Raw genomic sequence first — 19,699 nt, forward strand, 5'->3', positions numbered from 1 at the left:
TAGATTTCCTTTAGAAATAATGTTGTGTCTGCAGAATTGATTGGTTATTTTCATAAACCATCCAAAGGTACACAAATGACTTCTATTATTTAAACATATGCTGTGTAAAGATCTGTAGAGGATTATCTCCTAGTTACTAGATGCTTCTTGTTCTATTAACTCTGTGGAGGATTATTTTAACTCCAAAGTGATTGCAGGTATCTGCCCTATGGGTTTCTTTAGTATTGCAATTGTATGCATTAACACTTTAAAATTAAAACAAAAAACAGTTTACCATAGTGATGCAACTGTTAAATAGGCTGCATTACAGTCACATCAACATTGCCCAGCTCAAAAACCTTGCTGGCAAGTAGAGGGCTTGAGAATTCTCATTCTCCAGAACCAAACTCCTTTGGCCAGCTTATATATGTTTTATTTATTTACAGTACTGACACATTAAATGCAACTGAAAATTAACATTCTACATGAAGGAAAATGGTTTAAACATAATGTCATAACTCTGTCCTTTGTATGTCTGATGATCTGTATAGTGTGATACTAAAAATAAAAGTGAATGGGCTCACAAGTAAAATTATGACCAAAACGTGAGTAGTAAACCTGAAAGGGTTACTTAACACTTAAACAATGTTACAGTTTATAGTTAGGGAGTTTTCCTATATGTGTATGTATACGTGTCTAAATGTTGAACTTTTGTCTATTAACTTCTTACATTTTTGTTCCTATTAATAGTACTATAGTATGTATAGCATTAATAAAACCAACTGTATGTTAACACAGAGAAGCTAGTGTACTTCAAAATGCTTGTTTAAATATGAATAAAGCATATTTCCTATACTTAATGAATTTAAACTTAAAACTGAAATTTAAATGACATCCTAAAACTTAAGTTTTATTATTTGCTTCACCAGTGGTTTAAGTAACGGATGTTAGTATGACTCTGCTAACAACCTCTAACTGGTATTGTCTTTCTGTTTACCAATTTATTATTTGAAGTATCTCCTTTCTAATTTTGTAACAACTAAGTTGGTTTTTGAGAGTTTGACCTTGTCTATTATTTCTAGAAAGTCTGGGTTTTGTATTCAAAGCTGTTTGAAAAATTTTGAGGAACTGTACAATTCATACTCTTTTAATTACCTGGAAGGCTGGTCATGTAATGTCACAGGTGTAACTATTTTATAAATATAGTTCAAAGATATTCGACGTAAAACAAACCCTAACTTATGTATTTATGAACTTAAAATGGCATTGGAGTAAAAAGGTACCTGGTTGTTATGGATTTTTGTAAAATGTCACCAAATTCTGTTCTTGGACAAAATTGTTACATATTCTCGTGCTTGTCAGAGATCAGTAATCACATTGAAATAAACTACTTCATTTACAAACATAATGCCTGTGTTCTTCAAGTGGTATTGCTACTATTATTTGCAGAGGGATAGAGATTTAAATCTTTGATGATGTGTTCTATTGTAAACAGCTGTATTTTCTTCTTACCACGTAGGAAAATTTAAAATCTTTCTCCTGAGAACATTGTCTTCTTAGGGAAAGTGAAATATCTGAACTTCACTACTTCAACTTCACTTACTTTAAAAGTATTAATAAATTATGCAGATTCAGATTTGAGGTTATGGAATTTTCTCAGTTCAGACATATTCTGAACCTGTCTTTAGTCTTCATGCTGGAAGTTACTGGTAGAGTGTTCATTTGTTTCTAAAAAAGCATGTTACCAGAGTTTTTTTGTGTTACAGAAAGAAACATGAGGTGAAAAGTTGAACATGAAATGTGATGTGGAAGCTTTTGCAGATGTATTTGCTAAATCACATCCTGCATGTGTTGTTCTAATTACAGTCACACAGTTTTGAGGGAATGGAAAGCCTTTCTGGTTTTTTTTCTTCATTATTTGTTCTTCATTCAGTATGCTACATATGCAACTTAATTCACCCTCCAAAGCCATCACTGAATAGACCCTCACTCAGTTGTTCATGTAGTTTTCTTCATCTCTCATCAATGTAGTGCTCACAGTTCTAAACTTTGTGATAGTTGATCTTTATAGATACTCATTTGAAGTGATGGATATTACTAGCCTGGCTTTCCAGTTCAGAGACTGGGGATCAGAGTTGGAGGTTAAGTTTATGATCTGCTTGCTAGCTTATAGTTTTTCAACAGAATTCTTTAAGCCTTGTTTTCTAGATTCTCTCCCTTTTCTATAATACTTTGTGGGCTTAAATCCCAGCTCTTACCAACTTGTCATATTACTGGAAGTGTTCACTAAGGCTTCAGATTAGCCTCTTGATGTTAAATGTGGCAGTCAGGAAAATGTAGCAACCTGTGAGAGTTTCATGGGAAGGCAAGATAAAAGCCCATTCTCTTTGATTAGCTGCTTGAAGTCTTGAACATCCTACTATTTGCAATTGTCTCTTTCACTTTCACACATTCTGGGCTGAGTAAGGCAGGAGAAGATGGATATTCATCAGTGGAAACAGATAAACAGATCTAACAAATACAATATAAAGTTCAATAGCTCATAGTGCATTGACCAGAGAATTTTGAAGCTGAGCATTTGGCTTTTCCAACCTCTGTATTACATTTTGTGTGTTTTTTACTTTTCATGTAATTTCATAGCCTTTCCTTAAAACCTGTTTAGATAATTTAAATTCACTTTTCCATAGTTTTCTGCATATTCCCTACTTTTGCACTTTCGAAGTCATGATTTTGGATTTTCCTATGAGCAGTATCAGCTGGCAGTTTGCACACTGTTTGCACACCCTTGGGATCCTTGGAATTTCTCTTACTGCTTATTGCAGCAAGAAAAGTGACAACATCTTTCTGCTTTGTGCAACTATTTTTAGAATTTTATTGCTGTAATTGTTAAGGCAACATTTTTTTGTGGTTTTAACAAGAGAAGACAACAATTTCTCACTATACTTTCACAGTATGTGGTGAGCTTGGGGTCATTTTCAAGTTCTGATTCATAAAATGGAAAGGGACTCCTTGTTGGAAACAGCATAATTATTTGAAATGTAATGCTAAAGAAACCTCTGGCTTAATGAACAAATATAGATTTAAACATTGTAAACAGAATTATTATAGAAAGTGGGACAAATACAACAAAGTTAAAGCTGCAGTTTCTCAGCACCAGAAAGGTAATAGACTCTGTTATCTGATATCTGTTGCTGCAATTTGTTTATGGATTTGCATACGTCCTTGTGTGTTTCTAGTTCATCAGAATTCCAACTAGAAAGCAGACACACTAGCTAACTGAAAAGTAGGATATTTAATTGTCATTTTAGCTGGTTTTCATTTACAACATTCACCAACTGTTGTTTTGAACTTAACAGGTCACTACCCAAGTTGCTGTGCCAACAAAAACACATGAACTGCTTCATCGAATGAGTGGAAAAGGATTAGCAGCTCATTATCACTTCTCAAGGCAGCCAAGCATTTTTGGTGATGGGATGGTTTCTGTGCAAGTGACAGTAACAAATACTACTGATCAGAAGATAGAGAATATTCATATTGAGGAGAAGAAATTGCCTCCAGGCATGAGGATGCATGACTTTAATCCAATAGGTAATCATATCCTACCCTCAAAAATACAGAATCTTAATATTTTTCAAAATTTAATATGTAGGAAAGTGTTTTTGCATAGTCATGCATATATATATGTATGTATACACACTTATACATATGTATGTATACAGAGACATACACTCACGTAACTGTCTTTTCTTAGATAATCTGATTTTAACAAAATATTCTGATTTTCCCTATTTACATTTGACTTTGAAAATAACTCCTTAGAACTTCCATTCCTGAAAGCATACCTGCTTGTTCAAATATCAATTACATTATATCTATGCCAGTTTATATAATAAATATTTTTTATCTCTATGGCTATAATGAACCACTATTAAGAATGAGGTTTGGATTTATATATTCACAATTGTTTTCACTCCAAGCTTATAAGAACATTTTTAGGTCTATTACTTATTTTGATGTCTTAGAGTGTTCTTTACCTTGACAGCTTTTGGCTGGGGAGCGGGAAGTGTGTGTTTCAGTCTGGTTTGCTTCTGCTCTGCTGCCACAAATCCTCTTAAATTAGGTAGAAAGCAATTGTTTTATTTTCCACCTTCTGATTGGAATGCTTTTTTCCTAAATTTCTGTTAGTGGGAAAGAGCAGAAAACCTGAGAAAAACACAGATCATACCAACTTTTAGTCAAGTGTAGTACCTGTGCACACAACCTGTTTTTTTTTCTCAGCAGTTCTTTGTTTTAGAACATTGTGGTACTGGCACAAGGAACAAAAGTGTCTCTATTTCATAATATGAATGGGAAAAACAGACACACTTCTTTTTAACACAAACTCCTGTACTTCAGACACATTTCTTCTTCTCTAATGAGCTACATTATTATGTGAATCGATACCACATGAGAAGAATATGAGAACAAATTCTCAAAGCAAAGAAGTAAAGTCATAGAATCATAGAGCAGTAAGGGTTTGAAGGGCCGTTTAGAGATCAGATAATCCAACCCCCCTGCTAAAGTAGGAACACCTAGGTCACATAGGAACAAGTCCAGGCAAAAAGGGAATTCTTTATTTTCGGCAGGTAGAAAGATATTTGGTACTAAATTGTTGTATGCTATTGGAATACACATTTTTTTTAACAGTGAAAAGACTGTACAGATTTACACCAAATACTTACACAAAGACAATTGTGCTATGTTAGTTTATTTCAGAGTTAAAATTTTGGAACCATTTTAATTTTGAGAATGATACATACTTGATCAAGACAGTTACCTTTAGGAAAGATACTGATTTTTGCATTAAGTGAACTGTTTTGTGTTTATTTCTCAAGATAATAAATCCAGCGCAGAATTTTTCTTTCAAGTTAGTTGTGACCATCAGCCTAATTTTATATCCCTCCCTTTAAACATTTAAAGAAATAAAGTCACACAGGCTTATGAGTAGAAAACAAGTAATACCATAAGTGAGATCAGAAGATACTGTACTCACAGTAACAGTCAGAGAACAGTAGCATTCACTTATGCCATGTAAAAAAAAAAAAAAAAAAAGTGACATTAAGACTTTATCCAGTTCAGGTTTCTTGAGTTTCCTGAGACAATACTACCTTTTGAAGTGTTTATTTCCCTAAGACAGACATTATTGTGATGTGTCTTGTAAAGTTGTTTTTTTCTTCTGTAGAAAATAAGCTATATATCACTTGTAGTTCCTTCAAAAAAATGTTAATTTTCTTGCTTGAATGTAAATTTTCTGTATTCTTTTTCACTTTATCTAGAACTCAGTTTATATGCCCTGTTCTTACTACCATTTTTTATTCCAGAATTTGCTCAGTGGAACTGCACAAGTTGTCTAAATGTTGATGGGTATTACTGCTGGAGTTTAAGTCTAGTTTTGCCTCCATCACTGCAATTACTGTTGGCAGTTGTCCTGATTTTTCCAGTGCAAGAGGGCCAAATTATTTCACCTAAGTCCCTGTGCATAATATTTGCTTGGTTTTAGGTGACTTTGAAGTGCCATTTGAAAACATTAAGCTGGAAGATTTTGGTAAACTCTTTACTCTTTACTCTAAACTTCAGCTGGAGCCTATAATCTTCTGATACCTTACTCAGACTTCTTGAAATACTTTGTTTTCTGTTCATTCCCTAGCATTAATTTAGTCTTTGCCTATCTGCATGACCTCTGTATTGTTCATATTTTCATATTTTTCAGAAGGTAATCGTAATACAGTAAATTTTATTTTCCTTTTGTCACAGGGCAGCTGTCTACTCTTCAGTTCCTGAAGAACATCAGATACTTTAATAAATAAACTGGAAAACAGATGTTTTTCTGCCAGCTCAATAATTTTTATTTGAATTCCTCTCTATGCTTTTAGGTTTTCTTTCCTGTAATCTTGTGAAATCACACCTTGCTGCGATGCTTGTTTATAATACCTCTATGTATGTAAAGAAAGAACTTTTCCTCCTACACAAACAAGACTAAGGAAACAACATAGTGATATAGCCAGGAAACTGAGCGTGAACCTGTTTCTTGATTGATTACTTGGAGAAGTGCCTCAGTCTGCATTGCTTGTAAAGCACAAAATTATGTTCTGTTTTGGGTTCATAATTGTTGTCCTCTCTTCTATAACTAAAGCAAGCAGAATATTGAAAAATAAGTAAACCACACTATTTATGAAATGCTTTGAGTTTGAGGGTTTTTAATTGCTGTGTCTTTTATTTTTTAATTTATCTCTAGATAAATTTTATTAATATTTATTGTGTTTGGCTATTTATTAACTAAATTTGCAAACTGCTGTTACTGAAAATGAAATCTTACAACTAAAGGGGTATAACTTAAACAGAGTTTTTTTTCTGTAAATAGTTTTCCTTGCTTTTCTAATACAAATCCTTGTTTTGTTGACAGTGGGACTGTAAGATTGAAATGACAACTTTTCATGTACACTAGCTGTGGGAATGGGAGATCCAAGACAAGCATACAAGAGAAACATTTAGGCAACTCGTATTTGAAATAAAGCTACAAGTATTGTCTCTTTCATGTGGAGGTGGTTTGTTATTTTTTTTGATATAGGCTTTCTAATTAGGTAAAGTTTGGAGGTTTGCATCTGTGGTCTTCTGTTCTTTTGCATGTGAACTTCATCCATTCAAAATGTTTTCATGTAGAGTGCCTTGAGCCTGCAGGATCCATTACCGTTCCAATGGGTATTGACTTCTGTGATTCTACTCAGATGGCCAGTTTCCAGTTATGGTGAGTTTTTGGGGAGAGAGGCTAGTTTGTTGCTCTTGGAAGACAAAAGTAGTGTATACTGTAAGTTTTCTTGGCAATACCAGACCTGCTGTTTAGTAAATATTTAAAGAATTGATCAACAGTTAACAACATTATCTATACCCAAGATGTTTTTGGGGAAGTAAGACATAATTTTTGTTCGATTTTACTATTACAAGGATGGTCAGTTCTTCATTCTTCCAAAATTTTGTTTTCACTTGCTTCTAAAAACGTGTATTTGATGGTAAGGTCAGATCTAGATTTGAAGTCATGTATGAATATTCTAAAAGCTCTTTGACAGGTTGTGTTTGGAAAGTCCTGGTTTTCTCTTGGTATGAATGATAACAAGCAGAAGCATGAACTCCTTTTCCAACTCAGAATTACTGCTCTGTTCTTGAGATTTATTTTTATTTTTCCCACTCTTCTTGGGATTCTTCTTAATAAAATCACCTTGAAAGGACCAGTCAGGTCTGACAAGTCTGCTGGAGTGTTTCATGTGTGCTCTTCCTTGTAAGAAATCGCAAGTCAAAAAAGCACATAGTGTGAGGGATTTTACTACCTGAAGTGCTTATTACGACTGTTTGTGATCTATGTAACATGACTGCGTGAAACCAACCCCAAAATTTGCTCTCCAAGGAAGCTTATTCCTCATGCTGCAGATTCTTTTAAATGATTGAAAGAGGATAAAAACAAGTACCTGACTGGCCAGCTAGATTTTGTCTTATATGCTTGATTTGCTCTCTTCATGCTCCTTATTGGCACACTCAAGGTCCTTCTTTGTATGAGTTCCTGTTACATTCTAGGCTAGCAGGGAACCTGTTCACCCAGTGAGAACTTGGTTATAAACTAGCATTTGAGACCAGGGGAAATTTGTAATAGTAGTGTCCAAACATTAGGAGTGAACAGATGGAGGAAAGTTCAGCATTTTCTTTAAAGAGTTATTCAAGCTTATATAGTCTTTGAAACAAAGCAGAGGCACTGAATACATCCACATGATTTTTTTCCCTCCCAGCTATTTGAATAATATTTTTCAACATATTTATGACTAATTTCTATATTCTGCACCAAAAAAAAAGGATACTGAATAGACATTATGTGAACATTATGGCACATTCCAATTTAGTGGAGGCCCTTTAAGAAAGTTCTTTACTCCTTTCTTAAATGTTGTTGAAATTCTAGTGTACTGCTACTAAGCACAATTTGTACAACTTAGAGATTATTAAAGATAGCAGGAGAATCTTGATAATAGAGATGTAACTAAAGGAATCCAAAAGAATCCCTGCAAAAATAAGATTTCTTGTTTTAGGGACATGGAGGTTTTCCGTTTGTTTTGGGGGATTTTTCCACTAGTCAAACCATTTCCTATACAATGATGCTCTTGTGTAGTAATTTTGAAGATATTAGTACCTCCAGCAAGACACATGCAGTTTATGCACATCAGATTGTTGTAGCTGCTCTGTATGCAGTTTGTTGGAATTTGGAAACAGCCTTGGATTGTTGCCTGATGCTAGGTTAGTTTGGTAAGGAAAGTTCCCTTCTAGGCAGTACAATTTCAAAATTGCTTCAGAATTATAGGCTCTCCCTAAATGTATTTCAGGTTTCTAAAATAAAATCTGCTCAGTTTATCAAGCAGGAACAATCTTTTTTTAAAAAGAGCAAGTATCTTTTTTTCACGTAAGGATTTTCAGTATACTAATGATTTTATTCCAGACTTACACCATTTATTGCAAAGAATCTTAGCAGTGATGAGGATAAGCAATGTAGCATAGCACATTGATTTTATGCAGATCATCACCTTTATGTTTTGGGAGGTCTGCTGTATTAGTGATATATAAAAACTGATTACTTTCTCCAACATTGCCTAGTAATTGTTTATTATTTTCCTATTAGACAAACAAGACAGATCAATATTCCTGAAAACCAACCAGACTATGAGTAACATCACTGTAAATAGATTTGCCCCAGATCTCAGTGGTGTATTCATTTTAATGATTTGGACAATGTGAGTCCAATGACAAAGCTTAAGCTAAGTTTAAAATTAAATTAGGAATAGGAATTGCTTACTTTGTTCCTTTGCTAATTGATAACCATTGTCTCTTTGACACTAATCCTTAGAAAACAGTATCAAAATAGGTAAAAAGTTCCTTGCATTAAATTTGCCATGTAACTGTTAAAATATGTAGTGTTCAAAATGTTGTTGATGTTCAGTAACATGGAAGTAATTCTGCAGTGTGATGTTTTAGGGGCAATGTATCAGAGAACTCAGCTGCAGCATTTTTAACTTGTACTTCCTAAAAAGCTTTTATCCAAAAAGAAGAATGACTTGTAGAAGTTTATCACTGTGTATTTGAAATATTGTGCACACAAAGCTGTCGATATTCTTGTGTTTCCTGATAACATATCTTTATGAAAGACATTGTCAGTTGTTTTGCATTTTTGTTAGAAGCGTATTCGGCAGTAGAGAGTCCTGATCATAATAATTTTCTTTGCATTGTTCTTAGAGGAGCACTTTGTCTTGCATCAAATGTAATTGATCCTGAAGCAGTGTAATCACAATTACTCACTTTCTTAATTGGCCTGCCCAAAATCAGAAAATGGAAACCGATCGGCAGTGTTTGAATCAATAGCTTTGTAGTAAAGCTTGTGGGGGTAGGGAGATAGTGGTAATGAGTAGATCAATTGGTCTTAGATGCCAATCATGAACTGTGTGTTTTGCATAGCAAACACTATCCTTCTGCGTGGGGATGTGCTGTTGTACTGGTGGTTCAATAAGTACAAACTGTATAATGAAAAAAATAACACGAGTAATAAAATATTTAGATCTCTTTCAGAATTTGTTGTGGAAATCACAGACAATGAAGTAGAAACTATTACGGAGAAAGGTTCAAAGGGCTGAGCTTTGAAAGACTTCTCTTGTAACTTCTGTTTTTATTAAGCAGAGCTTACGGAGATCACATATCTAATTAAAAAGGGGTGAAAGACCTTAACTTGAAAGCTGTGCCTAATGCTGTTATTTAGAATGTGTATTAGTACAGTACACACTATGTACTGTTAAGGAGAACTTCTCTTTGTTTTTTTTTTCTTGTGGCATCTCCTTTCAGAGGCACACCACTGCAGCCACACTGGTGTTCTGAGTAATAATACCTCTCAAGTAGAAAGTTAAAGAGGAATAGAAACCTAGTCTTTTAAAAGATATTTTTGAATGTTAATATTTCTTTTTGGGTTACTGAGTTGGAATTCTGCAAGCAGGATATACAAAACTTAGAACTATAAAGCAATTTGTTATTGACTAGCTCGTGCAAAGTAGTCAGCTAGCTTGTTGAATCCTAGTTAAGCCATAATATATTCACCGTCCCAATGAGAGACCCCAGTCTTTGCTGGGCAGATAGACATAAATGGGCAGAGAAGAGGCTAGAACAGATTGTTCATGGTACAGACTCTCTGCAGTACTCCACTGACTGAGGAATATTTTTTTTTCAGTGTCAGATTTTATGTGTTTCCACATTGGTGTGTTTTCTCTTGAATATTTCAGCTTTTAGTAATCTCTTCCATAAAAATCCTACCATTGACTTTCATTTTATTCTTATTATCTTGCATGTCTATACTTCTCAAGTGTTCTCAGGGCTTTCCCACAGTTTACCAGATCCTTGGAATCGAGACATTTTAATCCCTAGAGAAGAAAAGCAAGGAAGGGTACAGAGACAGGGCTACAGCATATACATGCCTTTATCCTGTCTTGTGTAATATTTGTATCCTATTTCAGATTCTTGTCTGCATTTGTAAAACTCATTAGGCATATCTCCAGCTTTTCTTGCAGGTGTACTGTGAGTGACTAAAGGTGAAGGAGAGTTGATCTTTGTACAACACTGAGAGCTGGAGAAGAGAGCTTGCCCTTACCTCTTCCCTATTCTTTTCATCCCCTCTTCCCAAATTCTCTTAATTGTTCCCAAACCCATGGAAGAACCACAGCTTTGAAGATAAAATTAATTTGCAGAGAACCTGTTTTCTTCGTACCTTTTAAAAGGTATGAAGGACATTGCTTAGCTGTCTTTGAAACACCTTGGCACAGGGAACATGTTGATGCCATGCATCTCTTCCTCCAGTTTTCTCAGAGTTCAAGTGCAGAGCATACAGCTGGAGCTCCCAAGAAGAAAGAGAAATGGAATGAAAGAACAAATTCCATCCACTCCGTTCATGCTGATTCTGCGTTAATATTGGAGTCATCCCTAGCAGAACCTCCACCTGCAAAGACAAACAGAAGAGGAGGATTAGTTGGGTAGAGTCAGTATTTGTAATGAGCGCAGGCATGCACTCAGCTGTAAGTGCTTGCACAAAAGCATCTGGTTAAAATTATGTAGTAGAATATGTTATGGAACATAATAAAAGCTAAAATTAGAGATGCAGGACTGTCTTTGCATCACTGTCACTTCCATTTTCGCTTGTTTCTTTCTCTTTCCTTCCCTACCATTTTGTCAGCAGATCACCAAATTGTTAACAAATCTTAGCTATTAAGACAAGCAATCTAGTACTCTTCTCTTTACTTCATTACTCTAGTCAGTTGGCCCAATTCCAGAAAACAATTCTGTCAAAATAGGTAACTGACCTGGAAAAAGCAAGGCTGGTTATGAACAACTACTCTGATTTCTTCTATTGCCCTGGCCTTTTTTCTTGTAAAAGCAAGAAAAGACTTTTCCAGCGAGACTATGAGCAAAGTCTTTTAAACTTCTCTATTCCATGTTTTTTCAGGAACTTAGTGTGTTGCTTTTCCTCTTCATTCCTTTTTTTTACCATCTATGGAGATTTTCTGAATACAAGACAGAAATAGTGAGCTGTTTTTTGATAGATATATTCTTGGTCAGATGGCTGTTAGGACTGAAACAAAAAAAGGATACTACAAATAACAAGACAAATATTCCCCAGCCTTCTATTAAAATAATTATTATTTTAAACTTGAAAAATTAAGACTTTAAAGTCTGCCATTGTGGAGTCTTGTAAGAACTCATTCACATGTGTTAATATTATTTCTATTAGTTTTAAAGAAGATGTTGCCATCTTTGTCCTCAAGTCTTTTGTTATGGCAGGAACCCTTTGGATCCTGTCCTTTAAAGTAGAAAATTGAGGGAAGAGAGAGGGACTAAGGAAAATGGACAATGGTTTCAAATGACAGACACCAGCTGCTCCCACTGCAGCCACCTAAAGAAAGTTAAAACTGTGCATCTTCTAAAGGATTGAATGTTAGTCTTGCAGTGTTGTTTATCATGGAGATGGCTAAGTCTCCCTGTGTTCCTGTTAGGAGCATTATCATCTCTTGTTTGTTCATCTTAATTTGGTATATCAGAAGATAAATTTGTGTGATCCTTGGAATTACATCATGAATGTGGTGTCTTTTAAAAATAGAATATGTACAGTTTTAACAGGGTAACGGTAAGAATAATGACGGTTAATTTTATTTGCCCGTAAGTTCACAATTCAATACAAGCCACATTTGCAAGGTACTGTTCTTGGACATCCTTATTTGTTTGATTCTTCTAGAGCTTCCTTCTGCATCTCCTCATTAAGCATACATGTTCCACTAAGGATGTAGCTTGTCAGTTGCACTTGGTAATAGCAGAAAACACAGTTTTTAATTTTTGAAATCTACGAATGGTTATGTAGTGCACTTAAACATGAAAGGTAATGAAATGGCCACTTGAAAAATACCAATGAAGACATTGTTAAATGTTGTAGTAATGTAGTTCAAATAGTATATGTAAATGCAAAAAGTTATGCGGCAGTTGATTAAAGAGCCTTCCTTCAGCTCTTGAGCTGATGGAGTTGTTGATCAGTTTCCAAAGAAAAAAAAATATTATATTCTATAAGTTTAAGCGCACTTGGTCAGGCCAGCCAGTCAAACAGTCCCTTCATTTTTAGTATGCTAACGATTTTAGAGATAGATAGTATTTAAAGTAGTATGAAGGAGGGAAAAAAGTGAGAATTCTTTAGCTAAAGAATGGTTCTTTGTAAAGGAAATACGATGCTGGCTTGAAGACATTGTTTCACTGTGGTGTTTATTAAATAATAATTTGCAACAAAGTTAGCATTAATACTGAATTTTATTTGAAGAACCCATACTTGAGATTGCATCCATAAGCATAATAACACATCAGAAAGTAAGAATGTAGTAGTTCCTAAACTTTTACTTGTGAAATTGGGTAACCAGGACAAGTATTACATTTTTAAGCAACAGGACCACAAAATGCTTTCCTGTTTTCAGGCAGCTTATCTTTCATCTTCAAGAGAGACATATGTGTTTCCTATATTGTTGATCTAGTGCTGGTTTTTCCATCAGTCTCTTATTTCAGCATTTTGAAGTTGCAGAGGTATAAAAAATCAGTAACACATATTTGAGGTTAAATACCATGGATGTGAATTGATGAAATATATTTTCCATTCTAATGATTGTGTCATTGTATTTAAGTAGGATATCTGAGGCATATCAACAATCAATAAGTATTGACTATTTGGTACGTTGGGAAAAAAAGGAAAATGTTCTTTTCTAAAACTTTCTCATGCCTCAAAGCATTGACAAAGATTCTCACTGCATGTACTGATCATGAATTGCTAACCAAATCCCTTGCTGTATAGTTAGTCAATCAAACGTAATGGAGCAAATATATCTTAGAGAATTTAAAGACTAGGAGAACTCCAAAACAGGATAGTTGAAAACTGCTAGAGTACAATGTCTCCTATTTGTTTCTTAAGGAGGAACCTGTAACATTTAATAGTAGCATGCTACTACTGATAGTACAACGTACCACTATGAAAACTGCTTTAATCTCTGTGATTTTCTGGTATGCTTTTACATCCACCAGTATGCTGTGTGGTTTTGTTCAAATATGCAAAATGTCATGAAATTGATAAAAAATATTTCTTTTTTACTCCCAAATTTAGTGATAGGTTTGTTTGGTGTTTTTTTTCCAGAAAATAATAATCTTTTTTGTCTCAAATTCTGCCTTTTTCAGGTTTAGTCCTATTTCTGGGACAGCTGTTGCTCATGATAGAATTTGTGAAGAACAGTTATTTTAAAGCAATTGTAAATTGCATAACAATTTGTCTTTTGCAAGTGTTCTATTTGAATGTAGTGCCTGATAGAATACAAGTAAACATTAATATGAGTAATAGTTAAATTTTCAGAAACACAAGAGCTTGCATGCTATATTATTACTACATTTGAATTGGAGAAAATGGATTGTCTTTACTGGTGTAAGAAATTAGCAGGCCTTGGGATTAAAAAGGTAGAAATCACGCAGGTAGTTCTTACCCTGTTTATAGATTCCATAGTAAATTTGGAACGGATATGTATGTATTAATTTATGTTGAAGCACTTGGTTGATTCTCTGTAATTTCTCTTTTCCTAGCACAAAGGATGGTCGTTTCAATGTTACCATTCAACCCCCTGTTGGAGAACTGCTTTTGCCTGTCACTATGTCAGAGAAAGACTTTAAGAAGGAGCAAGGTGAGAAATACTTCAGCAGCTTCAATAAAATGTATTTGGTTGAGAAGAGAACTGAGTGCCTTTCATTTTCCAAGTGTACTGCAGTTGCTTCCAGTGTAGCTGTTTGTGGTGGTCTCTGTTAGTATGCAGGCTGATACTAGTGATTTAATTTTAAAATGCTTTTAAAGAATATGTAGTGGTATTTGACAGCTTTTCAACGTGCCTTTAAAAATACAAAGCCTACCCTTTATCCTGAAGGAGTCTTTTGGCTCAGAGAGTTTTGACTTCCTGTCATGGAGCATGAATGTCTTCCCTGCTACCAGTAATGCAGAAAGTTGGAACCTCAGCTCAAGGACATGAACTGAATATACATCAATACAGTGTCTGTCTTTACTAGTTTTTATCCCAAGGCTGCTTTTAAATAGTTAGTGTACCTGTTCCCCAGCTACTGTGAAGATTATTTTAATATTTTTCCTTTCATGTAAAAATATATTCCTGATGGGATGCTTTATATACTTCTGCATTCTTCTGATGTTGCATTTTTAAAGAGTTTAAGTTTCTGATGCTAGTCCAAACACAAACCTCTGGAACAGCTTTTAGTGACTTGAATATTTTATAAAAATAATTGGAGAAAATGTTATTTACCTTTGACTGTGTGCTAAATGGAATAGTCCATGCCACTACTCTTAATTTAGATGTGAGTCTTGGATATTTTAAAATATAAATGATTACATTTTGGATACGTTCAAATGTAATGGTGTTTACTCACCTATCTCAATGTATGGGGATTTACATGTGTAATTCTCTTCACATTGAGATGAGAATATACCCATGGGACCTTGTCTCATGGCTGTGTAAGGCTCAGAAACTCAGTATTATCTGTCAAGCAGTCAAGACCACTGTTGAGTAATGCTATGTATTTTTAATTATTGCTTTTAGGCTTTTCTTGGTTTTGTATTTTTGAATGATTAAGAAAGCAGTTTAAATATTGCCTAGATCGTTTTCAGTTAAGCTTATGGCTGCAGTGAAAAGTTAGGATTGTGTTTTGTTTTCTTAACCAATTGATACTTATTTGCTGTTCTTACCCTTTGCTGGCTAAAGCCTGCCTCTCAGCTTTATACCTGCTCAGCAAACCAAGGTGAGTGATTGAACGAGGCGGTGGCACATTTATTTAAAACTGTTCCCTTCTAAAAATTCTGACTGAGATTGTAGTGAAAGAAAGGCAGGTTACTGTGCTTCTTTCCCCCCTCTACTCCCATCCCCCAGTCTCTTTTTAGATTTGCTTGCTTTGTGATATTTTGATAGAGTTTTTGTGTGTTTTACTATGACTGAGGGCTTTTTTTCCTCCTGACTGGCCATACAGAACCATGAGCACATAGAAGAAGTGTACTTGGAGAATAGCTGTGGTCCTCTGTGGAGCTGTTGCCAAAATTCCTTTTTCTTCTGCCATTTTACTTCTATGGTTGTTGATTATTTGTCTGAATAAATCTGGCAGCTGTTTGCTATGTTTAATAGAGCAGAAAGGCTACTCTGAATAAAGCTATTTGAAAATTTGTTTATATGAAGTATTTGTAAATCCATGAAGGTCTCTTGGCATTTCTGTATTGCACTCTCTGTCTTCCTGAATTCATTCTTTGATGCAGGACTTGATGCTGGCAAATTTACCACAGGTTTAAAAACCTTTTCTATTGTGTCTTTTTTTCTTATAGATATCAGGTGTTTGTGGTAATAGAGGTTTCAATGCTAAATTTTACATAGGTATTTATTACAAAGATCTAGGAGCAGCTAGCATTTTGGGAGAATTACTATGTGACATTACTAAATGAAAAATCCAAATTACAATAATAAATGCAGGACAATTTAGAAATTGGGTTATATTATTCTATTTTGTGTTTAACTTCATCTGTGTTCTCCAAATGAATGTGATTTATATAACTTGTCATGCTTTTTTGGATTCTCTCTTTGGTTTTTTGGGGCTTTTGTTTTGTTTTCGGACATAAGATGTTTCAAATCTGTTATCTGGAGATGCCTTATTTTATTTGCAACCCAAACAAATAGGTAAAAAATAGTGAAGAGATGAGGAGAATATTACAAATGTAGGATTATATTGGAGGAGAATGAGAAAATGTATGGGTTTTAAGGGTTTTTACATCTAAATTGCATGTGTAACCTAATAAGAATGCTAAAGAGGAAATAGCTGGTGTTACACTGCTATGTAGAAGACCAATTCATTGCTGCACATCTTTACTCAATTACGCTCTGCTGTTTTGCATTCTGTTACATTTGTATATGTCCACTTTGTTCCTGATGGCATACGGAGAGGGAAAGACACAGGTTATTTAATATTCATGGCTATGAAGGTTATCTAGTGATAGCGGTAGTACCTCGAAAGCTGAATTTATCCACGTGCTGCACTTGATATGCTTCACCTTGCTGCACTGTCTTCCGTTCCCTTCTCTCCTGAGCTGGGGAATCCTCCAGTGAGGTAATTCCCCAGGGCAGCAGCTGAATTAGCAGTTGGTGTTGTGATTGACAGTTTGGAAGCAGTGGATAAAAATGGCATTGCAAAACTACTCTTTACTCTTCTGGTTAAATATTTTTACTGATCTTCGGGCCTTGGGATTTTATAACCTGTTTTGCATCACATCCTCATTAAATGTCCCATTTCTGTAGCAAGAGTTCTGAATGAGTGAGATTTGTACTATTGGGAACTCTGTATCCAAGTTTTTACTTGTCTGCTGTTCTGAAAAATCAGTTGCTGAACTCCCCTTGCCTTAGTTCAGAATCATGGAATGAATCATTACAGTTGGAAGAGACATTTAAGATCATCGAGTCCCACCACTTAATAGGACTAGTCTGGTAACTAAGAAACCTTGTTACCTACCGGTGTAATATTATTAAAATATGTATGTTGTTTTAATGTATTAGTTAACCCATATTAGTTGTTGCTCTGTGCTGTTCATAGAGTTTTCTTAGATTCTCATGTTTCAAACAATATTAAGGTGTCATGTGATTGTTATAGCTGGATATTAATCAGATTTTTTATGAAAGTGTTTTTAAAAGAGCCAACTAAACCTTTTTTCGGTGTAAAGACGGTTTTTTTCCTCCCCTATGGACATGTTTTAAAATAATGCCATTTTTTTTTTTTCCTAAACCATACACCCGATTCACATTTAAAAAAAACAAAACACACAACAAAAAAATTACACCTTGGTTAAGGAAACAAATTGTTTACCTAATTTTATTAAGATTTATATATCCAACTTGTCTTCCTAAACAAGCAAGATGCTAATTCCTTAAATGGTTGGACATTTACTATTTTCTGGCCCTTGACTGCCAGGAGCAATCATATTTGATGCCCCTTAATTAAAGCACCCTTTTTTCTTTCCAGGTTCTTTTCCACCTCAGCAATCGAGACAATGCATTTGCTTACCATGCTGCTCTCCTAAGTGTTCTTTTGCATGTAAATTAATCTTGATTCAGTTTACACTGTCATGCTGAGTGGTACAAATTGCCTATAACAATAAAACAGCATGAGTTAAAAATAAAGGGGGGTGAAAAGGCAGATTGAATGTGTGCCTTACTTGATAGGATGTTACTTTGCTTTATGCCAATACATTAGTCCACGATAATGAATCTTCTGTTCTGAAAAGCATGGTTTAGTTGATTTTTTTAATTTTACTTCAATGGAGCAGTACCTTGTCTTTTATAGAACAAGTTAGACAAACCATTAATGACAAGAGTGTTAAGGTTAAATATGAAGCAATGCATTCACTTCTCTGAGTGCTATCCATCTTTCCATTTACAGGAGCTTGACAAAAGTACTGGCTTTGTACAACATTTCCTTTAATTACATGCTGCGGGAAACAGGCTTTTAACATAAACATAGTTGCATTCATTTATTCAGCATTTGCTATTCAATAGAGCTTAATGGAGAAGGTTTAAATCCTAAATGAGTACACACATCTCTCAGCAGTGTTATGTCAGTCCCTGTGCTCTGCTTAAAAGCAGTTTTAGTCTGCGTATGTAGTTTTTAAAGCTTTTGCCTAATAGTGAAGTTAAACAGTTTAAAACAGAATGTTCTATTCCCAAGATAAAGCTGATCTTTTTATATGTTGTATGCTTATTTTTGTTCTCTGCAAGTGCAGATCATGTTCCAAAAATTCCTGTTATTTACTTATGAGCTATCCCATTTTCACTTCGATATTTCTTATTTTGTGGCAGCAGCTAATGCACATTCTAGTGCGCTAGAATGTTGGGTTTTTTTTTTTTTGATTGCTGTATTAAGCGTCTTATTTCCATTTGCTCTGAGTTAGAACTGTATATGCAGCTCGAAAATATTAGCCTTTTGAGACTTTTTCATTGTTTTCATTGTTAATGTTATCATGGATTTCAGATGCTTCATATTTCTGCCTAAAGTACTGTGCTCCATTGTTTGTCTGCACTTTCAACTTCTGAACATACTGTAAAGCTATACAGATAACATTAAGCTGTAGTTACTCTTGGGTTTTAATCAACACAAGCATCCATAAATCATTCTTCTAAACAATGGATAGAAAAGTGGGGGTTTTTGTTAAAATGTCCTTGAACATTTCCTTCTTTACTTTTTTTTGTTGTATGTTTGGAGATAATCTGGACATTTCTCTTCTGTTTTGTGGTGATATTCAAATGGTTTATTGTGATATTTTAGAGAGTTGGATACTAACTGAATTTCCCAGTTTCTAATATGATGACTTTGTGAATGAAATTAACCAATGTCTACTATCTTAAATCCGATATTATTTTTAGCAATTGGATATGAAATTAAAATTAATTGCAGTGGTTTTATAATTGAGTAATTAGAAGGTGTCTTTGTATATGGTCTTACTTAAGCTGCATGTTCAAATCAGTCTTAATATTTAATGCCTATGTTTACATTCTTCTTTTAAGTTATGCTTTTTGTGAAAAATAACTGTCAGCCTTTCACAGTTCCATTGGTATCGCACATCATTGTTATACTGGTAATTTGCTTCTAGTAACAGGGCATTGCGAGTAATGTGTTAAACTGATGCGATTATGTAATTTCTTATAAAATGATTTTCTTGGCAAATCATTTAACTTTTAATGCAAATGCTTTTTTTTGTCTAGAAATATTTTGGTTTTATGCTTAATAAGCGAGTAAATCTTAAAGTATTCATAATGAAATACTTAATATTTCAGGGATGCTGATAGGAATGAATGAGACATCTGCTACGATAGCTGTTGCTCTGCAGAACTCTACTAGACATGTAATAATTGAGAGGGTAGTGAAGGCAGCAAACCTGGGTATAGTCCCTTCTGGTCAAGATAACATACACAGGTAAGATTACATGTCATTCCTAGTGGACTCATCTTTTAATATGAATGGTTTAGCTCAAAATTCTCCAACATTTGATAATATTAGGGAAAATTTTATTATCTACATC

At 34.4% G+C, this 19,699-nt stretch overlaps 1 protein-coding gene across 4 annotated transcripts in view; it reads left to right on the plus strand.

Annotated features, from left to right (window-relative positions):
* The window catches only part of AP3B1 (adaptor related protein complex 3 subunit beta 1), a 157,994-nt gene that overhangs the window by 124,916 nt on the left and 13,379 nt on the right, over positions 1–19,699 (plus strand). For 3 of the 4 annotated variants that reach the window (XM_062017754.1, XM_062017752.1, XM_062017753.1), the window contains exons 23-26: positions 3,336–3,567; positions 6,679–6,763; positions 14,179–14,276; positions 19,455–19,593. In XM_062017754.1, the coding sequence (XP_061873738.1) occupies positions 3,336–3,567; positions 6,679–6,763; positions 14,179–14,276; positions 19,455–19,593 (554 nt within the window). Of the gene's footprint in view, positions 1–3,335; positions 3,568–5,772; positions 6,246–6,678; positions 6,764–14,178; positions 14,277–19,454; positions 19,594–19,699 lie in introns of those variants that run through there. The other variant, XM_062017755.1, reaches the window with a different exon arrangement.

The sequence above is a fragment of the Colius striatus genome, chromosome Z (assembly GCF_028858725.1).
Source record: "Colius striatus isolate bColStr4 chromosome Z, bColStr4.1.hap1, whole genome shotgun sequence".
NCBI classification, from domain to species: domain Eukaryota; kingdom Metazoa; phylum Chordata; class Aves; order Coliiformes; family Coliidae; genus Colius; species Colius striatus.